Raw genomic sequence first — 20,608 nt, forward strand, 5'->3', positions numbered from 1 at the left:
CATCAGTAGCTGTGTCAAACATATGTTGAGATACAAAAAACTGAATAATGGATTAAATTTAGCAAGCCTTGAGGGAGGAAGGTGGGAAGGAAGCTGGCATTCTTAAGTGGCCATGATTTAATTAAATTTAAGGCCAGTATCAATAAGGTTCTTAAAACTTTTAAGTAACGAGTATAATCTAAATGCTTCAACTTTTATATCTAATGGCTCCTAAGGGTCTAAGTGACCTTTTTTTTTTTTTTTTTTTTGAGATTATAAGGGTTAAGTGGCTTGTTCAGGATCACATAGCTACTAAGTTCTAAAGCTAGATTTGAACTCAGGTTTTAAAAAAAAAGGAATTTAAATTCTACCATTTTTTATTTGATGATGTCCAAGAATTCTTACCTCTCCACAGATAATAATTTTATAATACAAGTATAACAACAATATAATGTTAAAATAATTGGAATTTTTGTGATAAGAACTAAAAATTCCTAATTATGGGAATGTTAAGAAAGTACATGGGTGGGGGGAGGACATGAAAGACAAAAATAAAGCATAGTATTTTTTTTTTAAGATAAAACCCACTGGAATGTAACTGTGCATAAACAGACTATCCCACTGAAAGAGGTGTCTTTCTCTGCTTACAGCAGATACTACATTATCATTACTTTGTTTTTCCCTCGGCTGGACTTCAATGCATTTCCCCTAGCACCCAAGAAGATATCCCCAAACAATATATCTTTAAAAGACAAAATTACACATTGTGCATACAATATAGGCAGAATTATTGACTCCTGGTGGCCTTTTATAGGTGCCATCACTGTCTGTCGTGATCAGTCTATCTTTCTCAGCATCAGTTGGGCTCCCATTGATTTGATGCTTCCGGCGCTGCTTCGGAGAACGCTTTGCACGGGAACTGTGAGAGGAAAAAAAGAAATTAGATTTTGATGAATGGTGTGATAGGGAGAGCTTGAACAAGGATGTTAAAAATGGGAAGAGAGAGAAAGAGATCACATAACTCAGTGATGAAAGAAATTAATCTGAGAAATATTTCAAAGGAAGACTAGCATATGGTTATGAGGAAAGAGATGATTCAAAGAAGACTTCAAAGTTGTTCATTGTTAGTAACTTAGCAAATAATAATATACCAACACCTAGAGGCAAAGAAGTAGAGAAGAGAGAGAAGTGATTTTGGCAAGATGAGGAAGATGAGATCTATTGTTTTGGATGGTTGTTTTTTTTTTTTTTAAATTCTTATTGTTCAGTCATATTTCAATCATGTACAACTCTTTATGATCCCATTTGGAGTTTTCTTGGCAAAGAAACTGGAGTAGTTTGTCATTTCCTTCTCCAACTCATTTTACAGATGAGGAAATTGAAGCAAATAGGGTGAAATGATTTGCTCAGTCATACGGTCACAGATGTTAAGAAGCTTCTTAGCTAAGAAGCTAAAAAGGAAGACTAAGAAATCTTCCTAAATCTAGGCTGGGTACCCTATCCACTGTGCCACTTAATGTACCCCTTTTAAAAATAATATCCTTTTATTGTTATTTTCATAACACTTTATATTCAACATTTCCAGTGTGAAAAATAAAAATATTGTTTGCAGATTAGAATTCTGTTTGAAAGCACTTCTCTGTGAAGAGCTCAATTTCTATATGATTTTATTTAAATTCAAGATATTCCATTTTCTATTAGAATTACAAAAAGAGTTTGTTGGTATAAAAATGTCTAAAAAGAGAATTTCTAAATAAGGCATCATCTAGAATAATAGTATTGTGATCCAACTCTAGACTTTTTAAAAGCAAATTACGAGTTGAAGAGAAGTATCTTTACAGAAAGATTTAAGATGGGCAGAGTACTAGCAATCACAAGGCTAGACAATTCAAGAAAATAATTCTAGCTCTGTTTCTGGTTTGTGGAAACATTGGTAAGAACCAGAAAAGATCTTATCTCAGCATTCACTATTTTTTCTGGATTACCTCTTGAACACTCCCCAATCATACCTTTTTCTTGGCTCTATGAACACAGTAGGCACACTGGCAGCAGGGTCCAAGATCTTGTCAATCTGCATCTGAGCCCTGCGATACACTCGATGACGTTCTTTGGTGTCTCCCACTGACAGGTCATCAACCACAGGGAAATCATAATGTCCTCTGCGCTTGGCTCGGAGACGAATCTTGTTTCGGTGGTGTTCGATCTCTGATTTATGCCGAAGGGCAGTCTGAATCTTTTTTTTTTTAAAGTAAGGTTGGTGGGGGGAGGGAAGGAAAGGAAATACAAGATAATTAATGTCCCTAATAAGCCTTCTGTAAGTTGTCCTCAGGATGTACACAATTGCCAACAATTGATATATCTTTCTATCTTTGGAAAATCCTTTAGTAGAAAGGAATGAGTGATGAATTAAGAACCAAGAGTCATGAGAACTAATTCCAGTTCTGCCAATAACTTTCCCAATTTATATCATCTGACCTCCATGGGCCTCAGTTTCCTAACTAGAAATGCAAAACATATTCTAGTGAGCTTTACTTATACCATTATTTTATTTTATAGAAATTCCTCTTCCCCTGCTCCTGCCTGTGGAAACTGTTTAACATAGCAGTTGGACTTAAAGATCAAATTTGGTAGCTTCCAGGAGGGATTTACTGTGCCTAAAATGAAGAGACTGAACTTTTAAAACTCTAAACTCTGAAATATGATTCCTATTTCCCCCTTGTATCTAAAATGTGCTGTTCATACATTGTTTACTATTTGATTTTCTGATATCTACTCACTGGTAAAATAAAGATCTAACAGACAACTAGTTTGAAGTCCAATATTAAGTATCCTCTTTACAAAAGCTGTATTATCACATAAAAGAATAAAATATTTTACTAATAATCAAATCAAAGGAAAATACCCAAACCATAAAAAATTGACTAAGAATTTTTTTTGAAGTATGAATTTATCTGCTCTCCAAGAAATGAAACAACACAAAAGGAAAATATAGCAACTAGAAAAAATATTTTAAGTGAGCAAAAACATTTTTCTATCCAATGCATTTTATGTAATTGCATGAATAAAAATGAAAGCATAGATTTTTTTCAGGCAAGTTTGGCTGCTTGCTAATAATTTCTATCAAACTATGTTTCAGAAGGCTGCCATCTCCCCAACCCCAATCATTATCCCCCCACTGCTTCTTATTCCATTGCTGGATAGCTTTAAAGGGCAAAAAGTGTTTTTGTTTGTTACTTCTGAACATCAAAGAAGCAGCACAATCTGGTAGATGAGGAGTTGGTCTTAGGGCAGAAAGAATTTGAATCAAGTCCTACCTTTGACATATATGTACATGATTCTAGGTAGACTTTCAGTGCCCCAAAACAACTCTTAAGAAACATAAGCTGGAAAGAAAGTGCCAAGCTTCACAGGGATAGGATAGGTGGAATTTCTCTCTGTCCTGAGATCTCATGCTTCTCAATGTGGCCCAAGATGGCCTTAGCTTTTGTTGACTACCATAGCCCAGTGTTTACATCTACCATTACTATGACCTTTTTAACCTGGAGCATCCCTCTGAATATCAGTCTTTGATTCTCTCCTGGACCTGCTCCTGACTTCTGGACTTGATTTTCATTCAAACAATTCATAGATGAGGGGAAATTTGTTATAAATGGAGCATTTCAACTAGAAATGGGAAGAAAGAAGGCCAACAGTGATAGAAATGAGAATTTGCAAAGAGGAAAGGGATTTCTGTATAGCTTTCTTTCTTTTTCTTTTTTTTTTTTTTTTTTATTTAATAGCCTTTTATTTACAGGTTATATGCATGAGTAACTTTACAGCATTAACAATTGCCAAACCTCTTGTTCCAATTTTTCACCTCTTACCCCCCCCACTCCCTCCCCTAGAGGGCAGGATGACCAGTAGATGTTAAATACATTAAAATATAAATTAGATACTCTGTATAGCTTTCTAAATGATATGGGTTAGTGGTGTTGGGGACTAGGGGTAAAGCTAGAAAAATTTATTAGCCAGGAACCAGGAGAATACAAAATACACAGAAGCTCATAAAATAAATTAGCTCCTAGGTTCTAACTCTACAAAGGATACATGATAAACAGTTTTCTAGAACTAGTTTGTACTCTCTAGTACCATATTTAGACATAGCAAATCCCTCCTGGAAGCTACTAAATTTGATAAGTCCAACTGCTATGTTCAATAATTCCTAGGGCAGGAGAAGGGGAGGAGGAACTTCTATAAAATAATATTATAATTAAAGCTCAGAATAGTTAGTCAGTAGAGTATATTTTGCAGTGTTAGTTTCCTAATATTCCTTCGTTTTTGAGCAATGATATAAGTACATGTAATATATGAATATGCAAATAACAATAGCATGGATAAATGAAATAACATGTAAAACACTTAATAAACAATAAAGGCAGCTAGCATTATAAAGAAAGAGTGTTCAACCTGGAGTCAGCAAGTTGTTGCTGTTTGTTGTTCAGTCATTTTTCAATTGTGTCTCACTCTTTAAAACTTCACTTGGAATTTTCTTGACAGAGATACTGGAATGATTTGCCATTTCTTTCTCCAATTTATTTTACAGAAGAGGAAACTGAGGCAAACAGGGGTAAGTGACTTACCCAGCGTCACATAGATACCAAATATCTGATGTCAGATTGAACTCAGGGAGATGAATATTCCTGACTTCAGGAATATTGGCATTCTATCTATTCCAACATTTAGCTGCCCTTTGCACCAGAAAATCCTGAGTTTAAATCTACCATCAGACATTTACTAGGTATGTGATCCCAAGCAAGTCATTTAACTGCAGTCTGCCTCAATTTCCTTATTTTGTAAAATGATGATGATAACAACAGCAGCTACTTCCCATGGTTGTTGTGAGGATGAAATGAGATAATATTTGTAAAAAGCTTTACAAACTTTAAAGTGTTCTATAAATGCTAGCCAGCTTTTATGACCAGAATATAAAAGAGATATTTTTATAACATATATACATATATACATGCATATATATATTTAAGGAAAATAAATACCTCTTTGTTGATTTTGTTGGTTTCTGCGACTCGGTCAGCTAGTACTGAGTGCTGAACTGGAGGTGTTGTGATTGGCTGCATAGCAATTAACTGGATCTTATTCGGGACCCGTCTGCTTGCTTCTGAAGTGCGAGATATCCTATCCACATGTTCAAAGATTGATGCTGATGAAGGCTGCTCATTTCCAGTACTGGTGAGTGGTGGTCCTAAAAACCAAGAAAAACAACATCAACAAAAACCTACAAGCAAAAGACGGTTACCTTAACAAAAGAGGGAACAGAAATGTAAGTGACTCAATGTCTATGATGGAGCCAATGAGATTAATTTGCTAGATCAGATCACTTGGCAACTGGTTTGAAGGCCTTCAGGAAGGATGTCTCTATTCCCTCTTTCTTACAGATGACACGTGCTTGATATATAATGTACAAAATCACAAAACTAGTGAGCAAGTAGTCAGGTTGAGATTCAAACTAAGATCTTCTGAATCCCAAGTCCTATGCTCTTGTCATGACACCATTCATGCTGCTAATACATTTTTCTTTTGCTTAATTATTAAAGCTTTTTATTTTCAAAACATATATATAGATAATTTTCAACATTCACTCTTGCAAAACTTTGTGTTTCAAAATTTTTTTCTCCTTCTCTTTTCCCACTCCTTCCCCAAGATGTCAAGTAATCCACTACAGTTTAAACATGTGCAATTCTTCTATACATATTTCCACAATTATTGTGTTGCACAAGAAAAATCAGATCTAAAAGGAAAAAAATGAGAAAAACAAAAAGCAAGCAAACAAGAACAAAAAGAATGAAAATACCACATTGTGATCCACATTCAGTCCCCACAGTCCTCTCTCTGGGTGAAGATGGCTCTCTCCATCATAAGACCTTTGGAACCAGCCTCACTAAGAGCCAAGTCCATCAGAATTGATCATCATATAGTCTTGTTGTTGCCGTGTATAATGATCTCCTGGTCCTGCTCATTTCACTCAGCATCAGTTCATGTAAGTCTCTCCTGGCCTTTCTGAAATCATCCTGCTGGTCATTTTTTACAGAACAATAATATTCCATAACATTCATCTATTACAATTTATTCAGCCATTCTCTAACTGATGAGAACATTCAGTTTCCAGTTCCTTGCCACTACAAAAAGGGCTGTCACAGACATTTGTGCACATATGGGTCCCATTCCCTCCTTTATGATCTCTTTGGAATACAAACCCAGTAGAAACACTGCTGGATCAAAGGGTGTGCACAGTTTGATAGCCCTTTGGGCATAGTTCTAAATTGCTCTCTAGAATGGTTGAATCAGTTCACAACTCTACCACATGTTGCTTATACATTAAAAAAGTGTTTTATAAATGTATTTCATTAAGTATTTCCCAATTACTTTTTCCTAATTACTTGTAAAAAGTTTTAACAATCATTTTTTAAAATTTGAATTTCATGATGCTAAGTGAAGTGAGCAGAACCAGAAAATTATTGTACATGACAACAGCAAGATTATACAATGATCAATTCTGACAGACATGGCTCTTTTCAACAATGAGATGATTCAGGGTAATTCTAAGGGTCTTGTGATAAAGGGAGCCATTGACACCCAGAGAGAAGACTGTGAGAATTAAGTGTGGATCATAACATAGCATTTTCACTCTTTTTGTTGTTGCTAACATTTTGTTTTTCTTTTTCATTTTTTTCCTTTTTGAATTACTTTCCATCTAGGGGAGGAAGTAGGGGGAAGGAAGGGAAAAAATTTGGAACACAAGGTTTTGCAAGGGTGAATGTTGAAAATTTATCTATATATATGTTTTGAAAATAAAAAGCTTTAATAAAAAAAAAAAGAATACCTGTAGCAGAAAGAGACTGTCTATATAAAGATAAATACAACGCAAAACAATTTGAAAAGAGAGAGAACACTAGGGGCTACATTGATCAAATAAAGCCACACTGTGTTTTTATTTTTAAAAATTTGAGTTTCATATATTCTCTTTCCCTCCCTCTTTTCCTCCCTTCTTAAGAAGGTAATTGATATTGATTCTACACTTTTTAAAAGACTGAACTTAGTTTTTCTTTGGTGTGGGGAGTTTTTGGTGAGGAACTTTCCCTACCAACAGAGGCTGGGATTTTCCCCTTCGATGCTAGACATTGATGTCTAGATGTCCAAGATGCTAGCATCTTAGAGAATGCTGCCTGGAGCACTAAGAAAATAAGTGATTTGCCTAAGTCAGCATGTATCAGAGGTGGGACTCAAATCTATGTCTTCCTGACTCTAAAACTGTCTGTTCACTACCCCACATTACTTTTCTTTATTAAACCACCACTATATTTCATATATACTACCTTTTCTATCAGAGAAAAGTTCACAATTACACACTAATTCTTCTAGGTTAAATATTGCCTTCTCAAGGAAAAAGCTTTAAAAAGAAAATATCTGTAAGAAAGATATAGAAGAACCTATGGATACAGTTTTGTTTTCATTTTCAAGTTTCCTTTTTTTAGTTGGATTTTCTGTGTATTTGTTTTCTTAAAATACAAACATACAGAAGAGAAAGTTTATCCTATGTAAGAGTCCTAAAACAAATTCTAAGTTTCTGGGTTATTTACTGGGTAATCTGAAATAATTTGAAAAAAATAACTTCTATAGTAGCTATTAGCTTTGAGATGAAATGACAGACTTGACCACTTATTGAGAGACTGGAGATGAACATATATATATATATGGTTTAGTTTTAATCTTTCTTACTTTTCTGTTTTGATTATGCAGAAGGAAAAAGCAACAGAGGACCACTTTCTTCCTACAAAAAGAACTTCACAGGTTGTAAAAAAAATATTCCAGGGTTAATCAGGAACACCAAAAAGAAATTTAATATCTTTCTATAGATAGCCAAAGGTTTTTGACATTGTGTTCCCATGAAGAAGTTGACGAAGAACAGCAAAACAGCCAGAAGTTCGAGCAGCCAGTAAAAAATGAATACAAGCACAAGGTCCAAGGCTTAATGATTGAAAAATAAGTGAAAATTGTTTTGTTTGTTTTTAAAAGTCAGATTTTTATGTGTAATAAATAATTACCTGATACTGATCATATAAAAATCAAACTAAAAATGTTCTTTCACAAATATTTTAGCTATCAGAGGAAAAAATGGTAATTTGACTTTTAAAATTACTAAATCAAAGAAAACAGTGTTGTTTTTTTTAAATCTGCGCTTCACAAGAATCTGAGACTGACTTGTGAATCCTGGAGATTTTTAAGAATAAGGATACTGCTTATCTTTGAATGTAGTTTCACATAAATCCTACCTTAGTTCTGGAATATGGCCATGCCATCCCTATGACTCTACTACATTAGATAAAATGTACTTCATGATAAAATGAAAGTTAGTGGGTTAATCTCGAAAAACAACTGACTTTTAAAATATTCCCAGGATAGTCCCTTACAGAGAAAATAGCCAATAAGTATTTATTGTGATGATGGTAATTCACTGTGAAGAAATTAAGCAAATAATGGAAGTTTTATTTCACAGATCAAATAATTTTAAGTTCTAGAACTTGAAATACTTTGAAATGCTGCCTTTTTGGAATCCTAATATTATTACTAACAATTCTCTAATACTACTATCAAGGATCAAATAAAATAATATTTGTAAAGCACTCTGCAAACCACTAAGTTGTATATAAATAAATAGCTAATATTATTGTTGTGATTGTTATTATTGTTTCTAAGGCCAAAATAGGAACACACCACTTGAAGGCGTTCTTCTTGCTTTGCCCTCATTGACAACGACTGATGGCTTTTCCACAGCTTCTCTTTCACTGGACTCTTCGCTCACTGTAGAGTCAGCATCTGACGGTGAGATTCTGCAAAAACAAGGCAAATCATTAAAAAAAGGTAACACATTGGTTGATATGTGCAAAACAGAATAAAAAAACAGCATGTTCAGGCAGAGTCATAATTATTCTAAGAAAAGACTTTTCTGTTGGAGTGCATTAATGACCACTTTAATAACTATATAGACATTACTCATTGTAAGATTACTTGGTACCATACACTTGCTTGGTTAAACTGACATTTTTGACTGATATAGCACACCACACTATTCAGCTAATTGCACCCTGGCAAGTCCTGGAATGCAAACTGCCGGAGTAGAAGCTACAATATTGTACCACCTGGCATACTACCAGTTATTGAGCCAAGCTCTGGATATGGATCAGGCCAAAGTAGCCCTAGAAATTCTTATCTGCTGCTGAATTACCTGATCTGGAAGGCCAGGTAAATCTTGGAGTCATTCTAAAGATCTAGTTCTATTGGGGAAAAAAAATAACTCACTTCCAGACCACTGAAAATCAACTCAGCCTCCCCTGGCTCTTTCAGACCATTAGGGTTAGCCTGAGTTTACCCTGGACTGTCTCCTTATTCAGTATCTGCATGACTAAAGTAATGCTAGTTGCCAAGGGAAAATTTAGATCTTTGTGAGCAAAGCCGAAATGACTGAATTCTTAATATATACCAAACCAGGCAAAAATCTGAGTTAGTCATTGCCTCTAGAACCATGAGTTCCCTGGTGTTTGCTGCAATAAAAAGTGCCAGGACATCGTGATATCTCCAAGGGATTCTGGAATGCTACATGAACTAATTATTTGGAATGCTAATTTTATTTATTCTTCTAAATTCAATTTTATTTTCAGTTACAAATCCTTTCCCAACCCTTTCCCTTTCCCCAAGCATTGGAAAGGCAAGAAAAACAAGACTCATTACAAATATGTATTCAAAATAAAATTCCACATTAGCCATGTTCTTCCCCCCCCCCAAAAAAAAAAAAACCCAAGAAAAGTAAGAGAAGAAAATATACTTTAGTTCACATTTTTGATTTCAGCATGTATCGGAATATATGTAGAAAGAATGCTTTTTCATTAATTTTTTTGAATTTGTGCTTGATCATCGTATTGGTCAGAAGTGCTAAATCTTTCAGAGTTGATTATCTTTTCAGTGTTGTAGTCATTATATAAGTTGTTCTGGTTCTTCTCACTTCACTTTGCATCATTTTATATGTCTTCCCAAGTTTCTATTAAACTATCCCTTTCATAATTTCTTAAGCACAATGATATTTGAACACATTCATATATCATAACTTGTTATATAAACTATTGAGCGTATGTGGCTAGGTACAAAGGATGACAACAACTATCAGAGAAGAAATAAACTTTGCATTTGAAATTTAAAATTCCATCAGCTTATTAAATAATTCTTAATTTATTCTTTAACTCTTAAATATGTAAGCAACTAATGTCATTTAATCCTTTTTAAAATCATATTCTGACTTTGATTAAAATCTCAAAATTAGATCTGAATCCACTGAAAAAGTTTTTTGACAACCTAAAAGTAAAAATGTATCATTTTGTCACCCTAGGTTAATTCCAAATTCTCCACCTCTGCCATTAAAAACAGATCAATCAACACAGACCCTGTGTTTGAGCCAAGATTTCCAAAGCCCAAAGTGCTGTGATTCACATGCAGGAAGAAAAGAGGTATAAAGTATACATTAAGAGCAGTATGTAACTATCAGTTATTTTTATTATCTTCATTATTATTATCAATCCAGATCTAATTATAAACAGAATGTTTCACCTTCCAATTTAAAATGTTGTCGCTAGCAAGCCAACTATTGCTCCTTATCAAGGAAGTCAAATGGAAGGAAGTGACTTTTAGGGATGAGTTAATCTGCCAGCAACATTCTGATGGTTTTATCCATTGATGGAGAGAAGGAAAGGTAGTTTTTAAGGAATGTAGGAAATCTCCATGAAATGGCATTTGCAAAAGAGAAGCAAAAGTATTTTGGAAAAAAGAAGAGTAAAGAGGAAATAAGGTAACTGTAACTAACCTACAGGAAAGATGGTAAAGCCCAAATGAGCAACTGGTATAGCATTTTTTTTTTCTGGCATGCTTCTCAGGACTGATCAACCCCTGAGCTAGATACTAACTTGACCAGTACCAGATATCTGACATATTATTAAACTCTTTCACTAAAGAAGAACAAAAGGATTAAATAACATTAGTTGCTTACATATTTAAGAGTTAAAGAATAAATTAAGAATTATTTAATAAGCTGATGGAATTTTAAATTTCAAGGCTACAACATTCTTTTGGAGGTCTGTTATAATAATAAATTTTTAAAAATACCTTACATCATAGTGAGACCTTGAGCAACTATAACAATCAATTGATAGCATCATTTTGCCTTCCTTCATACACATATTCAGGGAGGTAAGTATCACTGGCTCACCAACTTTAACAAATTTAAGAGTAAATTTTTCTGCAACAAACAAAGTAGTATACATAAATGTCCAATAATAACCTTCCTCTGTGACGAATGTTCTTTGAAGAAATCTTTGACTTAGGGCTTGGCACATCTCCATTTTCAGAGGGAGTGGTATTATCCTTTACTGGTCCTGGCAGTGGTGCTGGCTCGTGAATAATCAATATGTCATCTTTATTGTGTTGACCCAGATGCTGCTTAGCAAAATCGAAACCCTTCACACTGGGGATCTGAAGCTATTAACAAAGGAAAAAAAACAGGTAAAAGAAAATAGTCAGTTTGTAATATAAAAAGTTAAACACAAAAAAGAAGGATGTCTACTGGAAAAGAAAAAAAAAACACCACCAAATTTTAGTTCCATTCCTAATAAAAGAATTAATTCTTTTGCAAACCTCACTGGCATTTTCCTTAGTCAGATGTCTAGTCATTATTTCTGTGGCAGCATTATCTCCAATGGTTCTTATTACAGCTGTTTGTAAACGTCCCACAAAATCTGCAAAAGGTTCATTGGGACCTTGTTCTATTTTTGTGAAAGCTTTACTTCCATCTTTCTGTCCAGGGAGAAAATTCCAAGCTTTTATTGCACCCTTAGAAATCTGTTCATACACTGTTATGGGATAATAAATCTGTTCTGAATTTTCTGCATACTGACCTTCACCAGCTAATTGGTCAAAAGCAACTTGTACAATAGCTCCTGTTTGCCTATTGCGTTGGGCTTGAATCCTACATAATTCATGAAACTCTGAAAGCCACAACAAATTTTGTCCTGGTTCTAAGCATGTCCTCACTATGGATTTCCAATTATTTGGGGTTAAGATTTCATAAGACAAATTATCTAGTAACATCTTCACATAAGATGATATAGCCCCATAAAGAGTGCAACCCTTTTTCAAATCTTTAATTTTTTCCAAATTAAAAGGAGTGTATTGTCTCTCTTTTTGAGAGACACATGACATTGTGTGGATACACAAATCCAAACTTTCTAGGAATTTACAATCTTGTAAAAGATCATTAAGGGGATAATAGATTTAAAGAAGGAAGAGAGACCTTGGGGGTCTCCAACTCCTTCATTTTACAGATGAGTAAACAGGGTTAGAAGTTAAATGACTTCCTTAGAATCAGTTACTGAGATTCCAAGATAAGATTTTTAATCCAGCTCTGTCCATCTGCGGAGAAATCAACATGGAAAGCTAAGTCTCAATATCAGAATTAAGTAATATTATAAGTTTGAGTGCTGTTTTTTTTTTCATTTTGAGGCAGAGTTAAGTGACTTGTCCAAGGTCACATAGCTAGTGTGTTTCTGAGACCAAATCTGAACTCAGTTCCTCCTGACTCCAGTGTTGGTGTTCTATTATTAGACCATTTAGGTACCCAGTAATATTATAATTTCAGAATACAAAAGATATCATGAAATATGTGATTGATTGCTAATCCAAATGATATGAATAAGTGGTATTCACGCAGAAAAGTTGGCTATAAGCTAGATTAGCTTAAGAAGGCTAACTGGAGACATAGGGACTAGGGAACATCCCCAAGGGCAGCAAGGTATTTGCCAAAGAGAAAAGGAAGGAAGAGGCAAGAGAAATATAGGAGAAAAAGTAGAATCAAGAAAATGTAAGTCATCCTGTTGGAAAGCACCAAGCTGGAGAAGTAGATTGGGCAGGCTAAGTAAGGAGTCTGGACTTTATTCTATAGGCAAAAAAAACAACATACAGAGAGCAATATTTAGTACACGAATCTGAAAGCAATATGGAGAACAGACTGGAGGAGAGAAAGTTAGGAGGCAACTTAGGAGGCTACATAACTTTATTACCTGCCTATGAGGACCTGCAATAATGACAATGGAAAGAGAAAACAATGGGTAGCAGAGAAACATATACTAAATGAAGAATCAACAAATGAAGGAAAAAGTAGAATTGAAAAATGGAGTCAATATTGTGCCATCTAGCTGCCCCCACTATAATTTTCTGTCCACACAACCATTCCCTAGCTACCACTGCTCATTTTTCTTCTCCCTTAGAACATAAACTCCTTGAAGGTAGGAATTACGTTTGCAGATCTTAGCACAATGCCTGGCACAAAATAAATGCTTAATAAATGCTTTTTCTTTATTCGTTAACTCAGAAGGATTGCTTTTAATGACGACTATTACAAACTATAAATGTCAATCCTTTGTCTACTAAAATCTGTCAAAACCTAAATATTCTATGGGAAATCACTCTTCCTTACCTCCACATCCTATTACTTGTTTTCCTAGTTTCTTAGGGGATTTTTGGCCCTTATCCCATTTTATTTAACATTTTCAGCTCAGTTTTCTGTTTATTTGATCTACAATATAATCTATATTATTCAATTATTGAAATTATTAATTTTATTTAAAATAATTTCTTTATTTCCACTATCAGCAAAACTATTTACATTATTCATTTTGATTTTAAATATTAATGTTTATCAATATTAACTTTTAAATATTTATATCACTATTAATTATATGATTTACAATAACATTTATAATAGAATATAAACTACTTGAAGACAGGAAATGTCTTGTTTTTGGCTTTGTACCTATAAGACTGAGTATGGTGTCTAGCACAGGAGAAGGCACATAATTGCTTGATGACTGATTGTTGCCTCTCATTATAAGTTCTACACTGCTTATTCCTCACCATCTGGCTAGCCAGTCTCTTCTTATACAATTTGTTGTCAGGCATCATTTAATGGACTAGAAAATTCCTTCCACCAAGTGGAAGATAATTACTTTAATCAGTCAATCAATAATTATTTCCTAAGTACTTACCAAGTGTCAGGCTCAGTGTTAAGTGCTGAGGATAAAAAGACAAAAGCAAAAGAGTCTCTGTCCTCATAGAGTTTACATTCAAGATCCTCACTTGTTTGTAAGCCTTCCAACATATCCATTTAATTTTCATACTCTGATTTGTTTTTCCCCCTACTTCTCACACATATCTATTATCTGATATAGAGAATCAGGTACTTTTATTTTAGCACCAAATCAAATTTCCAGCTGATTAATTACGTCAAACAGAGTAGAGCTAACTTAAGATGTGTTTTTCACATATTAGTTTTTCCATATTTTTAATTTAATGCCAACAATAAAAAATTGTTATTATAATTTACATTGCACTTTAAAATATTTAAAATGGCCCTACCACCTTTAAAAAATATTTAGTGACTTTCTGATTCAGAGATCGTTCATCCTTTCTATATATTACTTTTACCTGGCTGTCAAAGTGTCTCAGTACCTATAGAATAAAAAAAATTGATTTATATCTTATTATCTCATACACAAAATGAGACTCAGATCCGTCTTTCTTTTTCTTTTTTTTTTTTTTTTTTTTTTTTTGCTGAAGCAATGGGGGTTAAGTGACTTGATGAGGGTCACAGGGCCAGGAAGTGTTAAGTGTCTAAGGTGAACTCAGGTCCTCCCAACTTCAGGGCTGGTGCTCTATCCACTGCACCACCTAGCTGCCCCTGAGATATCTGTGTTAAAGAGCTCACCTCAATAATTCAATTTGGCCTTTAGGTCTGCCTTACTCTAGTTCCCCATCTCAGAACAACCAAATGTAAAAAAAAAAAAAAAAAATCAGAGACTGTTTAGCTTTCATAGAGTCTTTATGTGACTTTCTGACACAGAGAGAAAGAAAAAAAAAACACATGTTTTTTTTATTTAAGAAAATAATGATAGGATTTAAGAGTTGGAAGAGGCCTTAGAGGAATCAAACTCAGAGCTAAAGTCAGTAAAAAAGGGCGTCACAATTTAAATCCAAGTCCTCTGTTTCTCTTTTCATGACACCAGACTGCCTTTCCATTTTAAGGAGTGGCCCTATAGGCGTTCCATAGGTCTCTCTCTGACTCAAGGGCCTAAGTCCTTTTTCATGTTTTCTCCTTTTTTAATAAAAATAAGTTTTTAATTGATAAAAAATTTCCCAGCATCCTTCTCCTCTTTCAGCAAGTCATGTCATATAACATATTTTGTAAAGAAAAAATAAAGATGAAGAGAAAAAAATAGCAAAACTGATCAAAACATTAAAAAAAAATCTAAAAATATATAATATCCCACACTTCTGTGGCCCCACCCACAATCTCTTTAACTGTGTGCTTGTATAGCCTCTTGATAGAACAATGAAAACATACATACAGGATAAACTTCATTTTCAGTAATGTCTCACCATCTAGAAAAGGTACATCAGTATGCATAATTGTTCTATTTTTGAAGAGGAACAAGGAAGTATACGTATGTCATTCATCTCATGTATGGCTATGATACCTGACAAATACTGATAATCCACTTCCTGGTTCTGTCTAGTAACTTAAAATCAAGTTATTCTGATTCTTACATTATACTCAGCTTGTTCTTAATGGTAACAAAAGAGCTGTCAACACAAGAAACCACATTCAAGAAAAATCATCTTTTAAGGTCAAAATGGGTTCATGATTTAAACATAAAGGATATGATACTATAACCAAATTAGGAGAACAAGGAATAGTCTACTTGTCAGATCTGTGGAGAAGGGAGGAATTTATAACCAAAGAACTAGAAAACAGCAAAATGGATCATTTTGATTATATTAAATTATAAAGTTTTACACAAACAAAATCAATGCAGTCAAGGTTAGAATAAAGAAGAAAGCTGGGAAAAAATTTTATAGCCAGTATTTCTGATAAAGGCCTCATTTCTAAAATATATAGAGAACTGACTCAACTTTTAAAGAAACCAAACCATTCTCCAATTGATAAATGGTAAAAGAATATGAACAGAAAATTTCCAGGTGAAGAGATTAAATTCATTTCTAGTTATGTGAAAAAAATTCTCTAAATTATTATTGTTTAGAGAAATGCAAATTAAGAAAAAACTGAGGTACCATCTCACACTTACCAGATTGGCTAAGATGACAAGAAAAGATAATGAATGATACATCTTGGAGGGACTGCGGGAAAACTAGGATATTAATACATTGTTGATGGAGTTGTGAAATGATCCAACCATTTTGGAGAGCAATTTGGAGCTATGTTCAAAGGGCTATAAAACTGTATACCCTTTGATCCAGCAGTGCCTCTACTGGGTCTGTATCCCAAAGAGATTATAAAAGAGAGAAAAGGACCCAGACATGCAAAAATGTTTGTAGCAGCCCTTTTTTGTGGTGGCAAGGAACTTGAAATTGGGATGCTCATCAGTTGGGGAATGACTGAATAAGTTGTGGTTTATGAATGTTATGGAATACTATTGTTCTATAAGAAATGATCAGCAGGATGATTTCAGAGGCGTGGAGAGGTTTACATGAATTATTGCTAAATGAAGTAAGTAGAACCAAGAGAACAAGATTATATGATGATCAACTGTGATGGACGTGGCTCTCCTTGTGATGATTCAAGGCAATTCCAACAGATTTGGGATGGAAAAATGTCATACACATCCAGAGAGGAAACTATGAAGACTGAATATGATTCAAAGTGTAGTGCTTTTCACTTTTTGTTTGTTTCTTGCTTTTTAAAATTTTTGGTCTGATTTTCCTTGCACATGAGAAATATAGATATATTTAAAAGAATTGCACATATTTACCCTATATCAGATTGCTTGTTGCCTTAAAGAGAGGGGAGATAAGGAATAAAGGAGAAAAATTTGGAACACAAGGTCTTACAAAGACCAATGCTGAAAACCATTTTTACATGTATTTCGAAAATAAAATACTACTGAATTTTTTTTTAAATTTGGAATACAATGTCTTATACAAATGAATGCCAAAAAACTATCTTTATATATATATATGAATGCCAAAAAAACTATCTTTATATATATATGAAAAGAAAAATCATTTTTCTAGAGACAGGAAAGAAAAAAAAAAGGATGCTGAAAAGTATTCTGAGCCAGAGTATAGACTTTATGCTATATATTAAACTTAACATATATTTTAACATATTTAAAATGTATTGGATTACCTGCCATCCAGGGGAGGGGGTGAGGAGGAGGAGAAAATTAGGAACAGAAGGTTTTACAAGGGTCAGTGTTGAAAAATTATCCATGCATATGTTTTGTAAATAAAAAGCTTTAATAAAAAAGATTATATGTTATAGATTCCATACACAGAATATGTCTTATTCTGAAAGTTATAGAAGGCAGCCTCAAATTAACTAGGAATGTCTAATAATCATTAGAATCACAGAGATAGAATACTTTATTAGATACAGTGCCTGAAGTGAATTTGGAAAGACTTAAATCCTGCCCTTGACAAATTTTAGCTGTGTGATCTAGGCTTGTATTCTCTGAGCCTCAGTTTTCTCTTCTGTAAAATGGGAATAATAATACCTCTAGTACCTATCTTACAAAACTGTGGTGAAGATTAAATGTGATTATATATGGATAGTATTTGTAAAACTTTAAAGTGGTATTATTATTTTTGAAGCCAAGTTACAGGAAAAGCAGCTCTCATTTTAAATGTTGGTAATGTGTTAAAGGTAGGTGATGCTAAAAGAATGTGAATCATGTAATACTAGATTAAAGATTAAAATTAGAGATGGCCCAAAGAATTGGAAAGATACACAGTAGATGTAATCAGATATAAGGAGATATTGCATAAATTATGCATGACTTGAAAAAGAAAGTAGAAGAATCATGAACTGAGAATGAGATAGAATTGATGGAAAACTTGTGTGTTAAAAAAAAGAAAGTCTCCAGAATTTTGAGTAGATCCCCTTTGGAAAATTTATAGAAGGACATGGATGAGAAAAGCACTTAGTAGGAAAGTATGGAAAGTTTGAGGATATATATATCAGTGAAGGGAATACCCAACATCAATCAATTAAGTATTTATTAAGTGTCTACTACATGGCAAATACTGTATTATGTAAGATAACCTCTACTCTCTTTTTTCTCCCCCCCCCCCCCACCCTGAGGCAATTGGAGCTAAGTGACTTGCCCAGGGTCCCACAGTAGGAAATGTGAAGTGTCTGAGGCCATATTTGAACTCAGGTCCTGAATATAGGGCTGGTGCTCTATCCATGGCACCATCTAGCTGCCCCAATAATCTACCCTCAAACCTCCTCCAATCCTCATTTTATGTCACCCAGATGTTTTTGTCCCAACCTCCTCTTTTATCCATCTCACAGGAAGAGGTGGCTCTTCTCCAAGTCAAGGTAAACTCCTACATGCACAAATGGTCTCGATCGATCCTGTCTTCAGGGAACCATTCCAACTCTTCACTAATTTTCAATCTATCTACTAGTTGCTTTCTTATTACCTATAAGTACTCTTATGCCTCCCCAGTCTTTAAAAAACTGTCCTCAATTCATCAATTCCTACTAGATATTGTCCCAAATCTACTAGGTTTCCCCCCCCAGTTCTCATCCTTCCTGAAATTCTCTATAGTCTTTAATATTATCGATCACCTTCTTTTAGATATTCTCTTTTTTCTTGGTTTTCTTGACAATGAATGAATGAAACATTCATTAAATGCTACTTATATGCAAAATAGTGTTAAGAGCTGTGTGTATGAACAGAAAAGTCAGGCATTTTTTGGTCCCAAAGAGCTCATAACACACACAGAAGGTTTAAATTACAAGTTAGATGGAAAGATTTTTGGGGGCAGCAGGAAAGTAAAAGTAAATACTCCTATGATATCATTTCCACTGACAAAATGATGTTAAATTATGAAATTGAATCATTTTAAAATGCCAAAAACTTTGGTAGTAAGAATTTTCTTTTCTGAGTTTTTAGTAACTGTGCTCCTATAAGAGCAATTGCCAGGCTACATCTCCACACAGATTGCTTCCCATAAGTATTCTTCAAGGTTATTTCTAAAGCCTTCTTCTCTCCCCTATACTATTTCACTTGGTTAATCACATCAACTTCCATGGATTCAAGTATCATTTCTATGCAGATGATTTTATATCTGTTTGTTTAGTAATAATCTCTTTCCCAAACTCGTTTCATACTGCCTATTGGTCATTTCAAACTGGATTTCCCATGGACATGGAGTTACGTCCTGCTACTGGTCCCAGATGGCTCTGTAGAAGAAAGTGAGGCAGGTGACTTTGCCCAGCTCTCCCTCACTCAAACCCAATTCACTTCATTTCATGACATCACCTCCCTGATATTGATGAGGGGAGCCCAAACCTCATCAATGTCTTGGTCCTCTTCAAGAATAAAGGATAAGCAATGATGGACTGAAGTTGCTACACCCAAAGAAAGAACACTGGGAAATGAGTGTGAACTGTTTGCATTTTTGTTTTTCTTCCTGGGTTATTTTTACCTTCTGAATCCAATTCTTCCTGTGCAACAAGAAAATTGTTCGGTTCTGCCCACATATATTGTATCTAGGATATACTGTGACACATTTAACATGTATAGGACTGCTTGCCATCTGGGGGAAGGGGTTGAGTGAGGGAAGGGAAAAGTCGGAACAGAAGTGAGTGCAAAGGATAATGTTGTAAAGAAATTTTTTTCAAAATAAAAAAAATTTAAAAAAAGAATAAAGGATAAACAAACAAGAATGATGTATGTATGTATGTATACAAATGTATGTATATAGAGAGGTGGGGAGTGAGCACAGGTGTTTGTTTGGGGGACAAAAATCTAATTTAAAGAGAAAGAAAATATAACAGCTCTTAAGTTTGATACTTGTCAAAAAACCCAAAATAACCCACCAGATACTAGGGTACCAATCCTTTGGAAACAGGAGTGACGTTAAAAAAAACTCCTAAATTGCTTTTTTAAGATGTTCTATAGCCATTAGAAGATTACTGTTAACGTTTACAATAAAAATGAAATAATTTCTAATAAGGAAGTATGATTCCTAAATTACATTGAATTAAAAATTGAAAGTGAATTAAATTCACTATGGTCTTATGCTGGCATTGTAATCAGCCAGTGTATGGTCATTCTCATAATGAAGTGTGAATTTTTTTTATTTAAGATGTTGAGTATATTACATGCTTCATATCCTCAATAAGAGAAAATGGGCAGTATTTGGGAGACTATGAAATGGAATATAGCAGATCTATATGATGTATATATCTCAGGTAATTCTTAGCCACATCAAAGGCTGAATCCAATATATTCAGGATTTAGTAAGAGTTTTGCTCATCCCACCCCAATCTGTATGGCCAAGGAGAATGGAACAGCCAGACCTGATTGTCTATGATTTTGGCCTTATAAACACTAGAGTTTTCTACTCAGAAAAATATCTGATCAAGAGAGGCAAGTTTCTATGGCTCAACAATCCCATTCATATCTTTAAAACAATTTTCTTGATTAGTTGAAGCTGTAAATTGGAC

At 34.1% G+C, this 20,608-nt stretch overlaps 1 protein-coding gene across 2 annotated transcripts in view; it reads right to left on the bottom strand.

Annotated features, from left to right (window-relative positions):
- KIAA1549 (KIAA1549 ortholog) overlaps nt 1–20,608 on the bottom strand; it is a 154,748-nt gene that overhangs the window by 34,068 nt on the left and 100,072 nt on the right. For both annotated transcript variants that reach the window (XM_031939153.1, XM_031939152.1), the window contains exons 11-15: nt 11,360–11,556; nt 8,749–8,864; nt 5,013–5,218; nt 1,989–2,212; nt 754–898 (exon numbers count right to left, since the gene is read on the bottom strand). In XM_031939153.1, coding sequence (XP_031795013.1) covers nt 754–898; nt 1,989–2,212; nt 5,013–5,218; nt 8,749–8,864; nt 11,360–11,556 — 888 coding nt within the window. The remainder of the gene's footprint in view (nt 1–753; nt 899–1,988; nt 2,213–5,012; nt 5,219–8,748; nt 8,865–11,359; nt 11,557–20,608) is intronic.

Source organism: Sarcophilus harrisii, chromosome 5 (assembly GCF_902635505.1).
Source record: "Sarcophilus harrisii chromosome 5, mSarHar1.11, whole genome shotgun sequence".
In the NCBI taxonomy this organism is placed as follows: domain Eukaryota; kingdom Metazoa; phylum Chordata; class Mammalia; order Dasyuromorphia; family Dasyuridae; genus Sarcophilus; species Sarcophilus harrisii.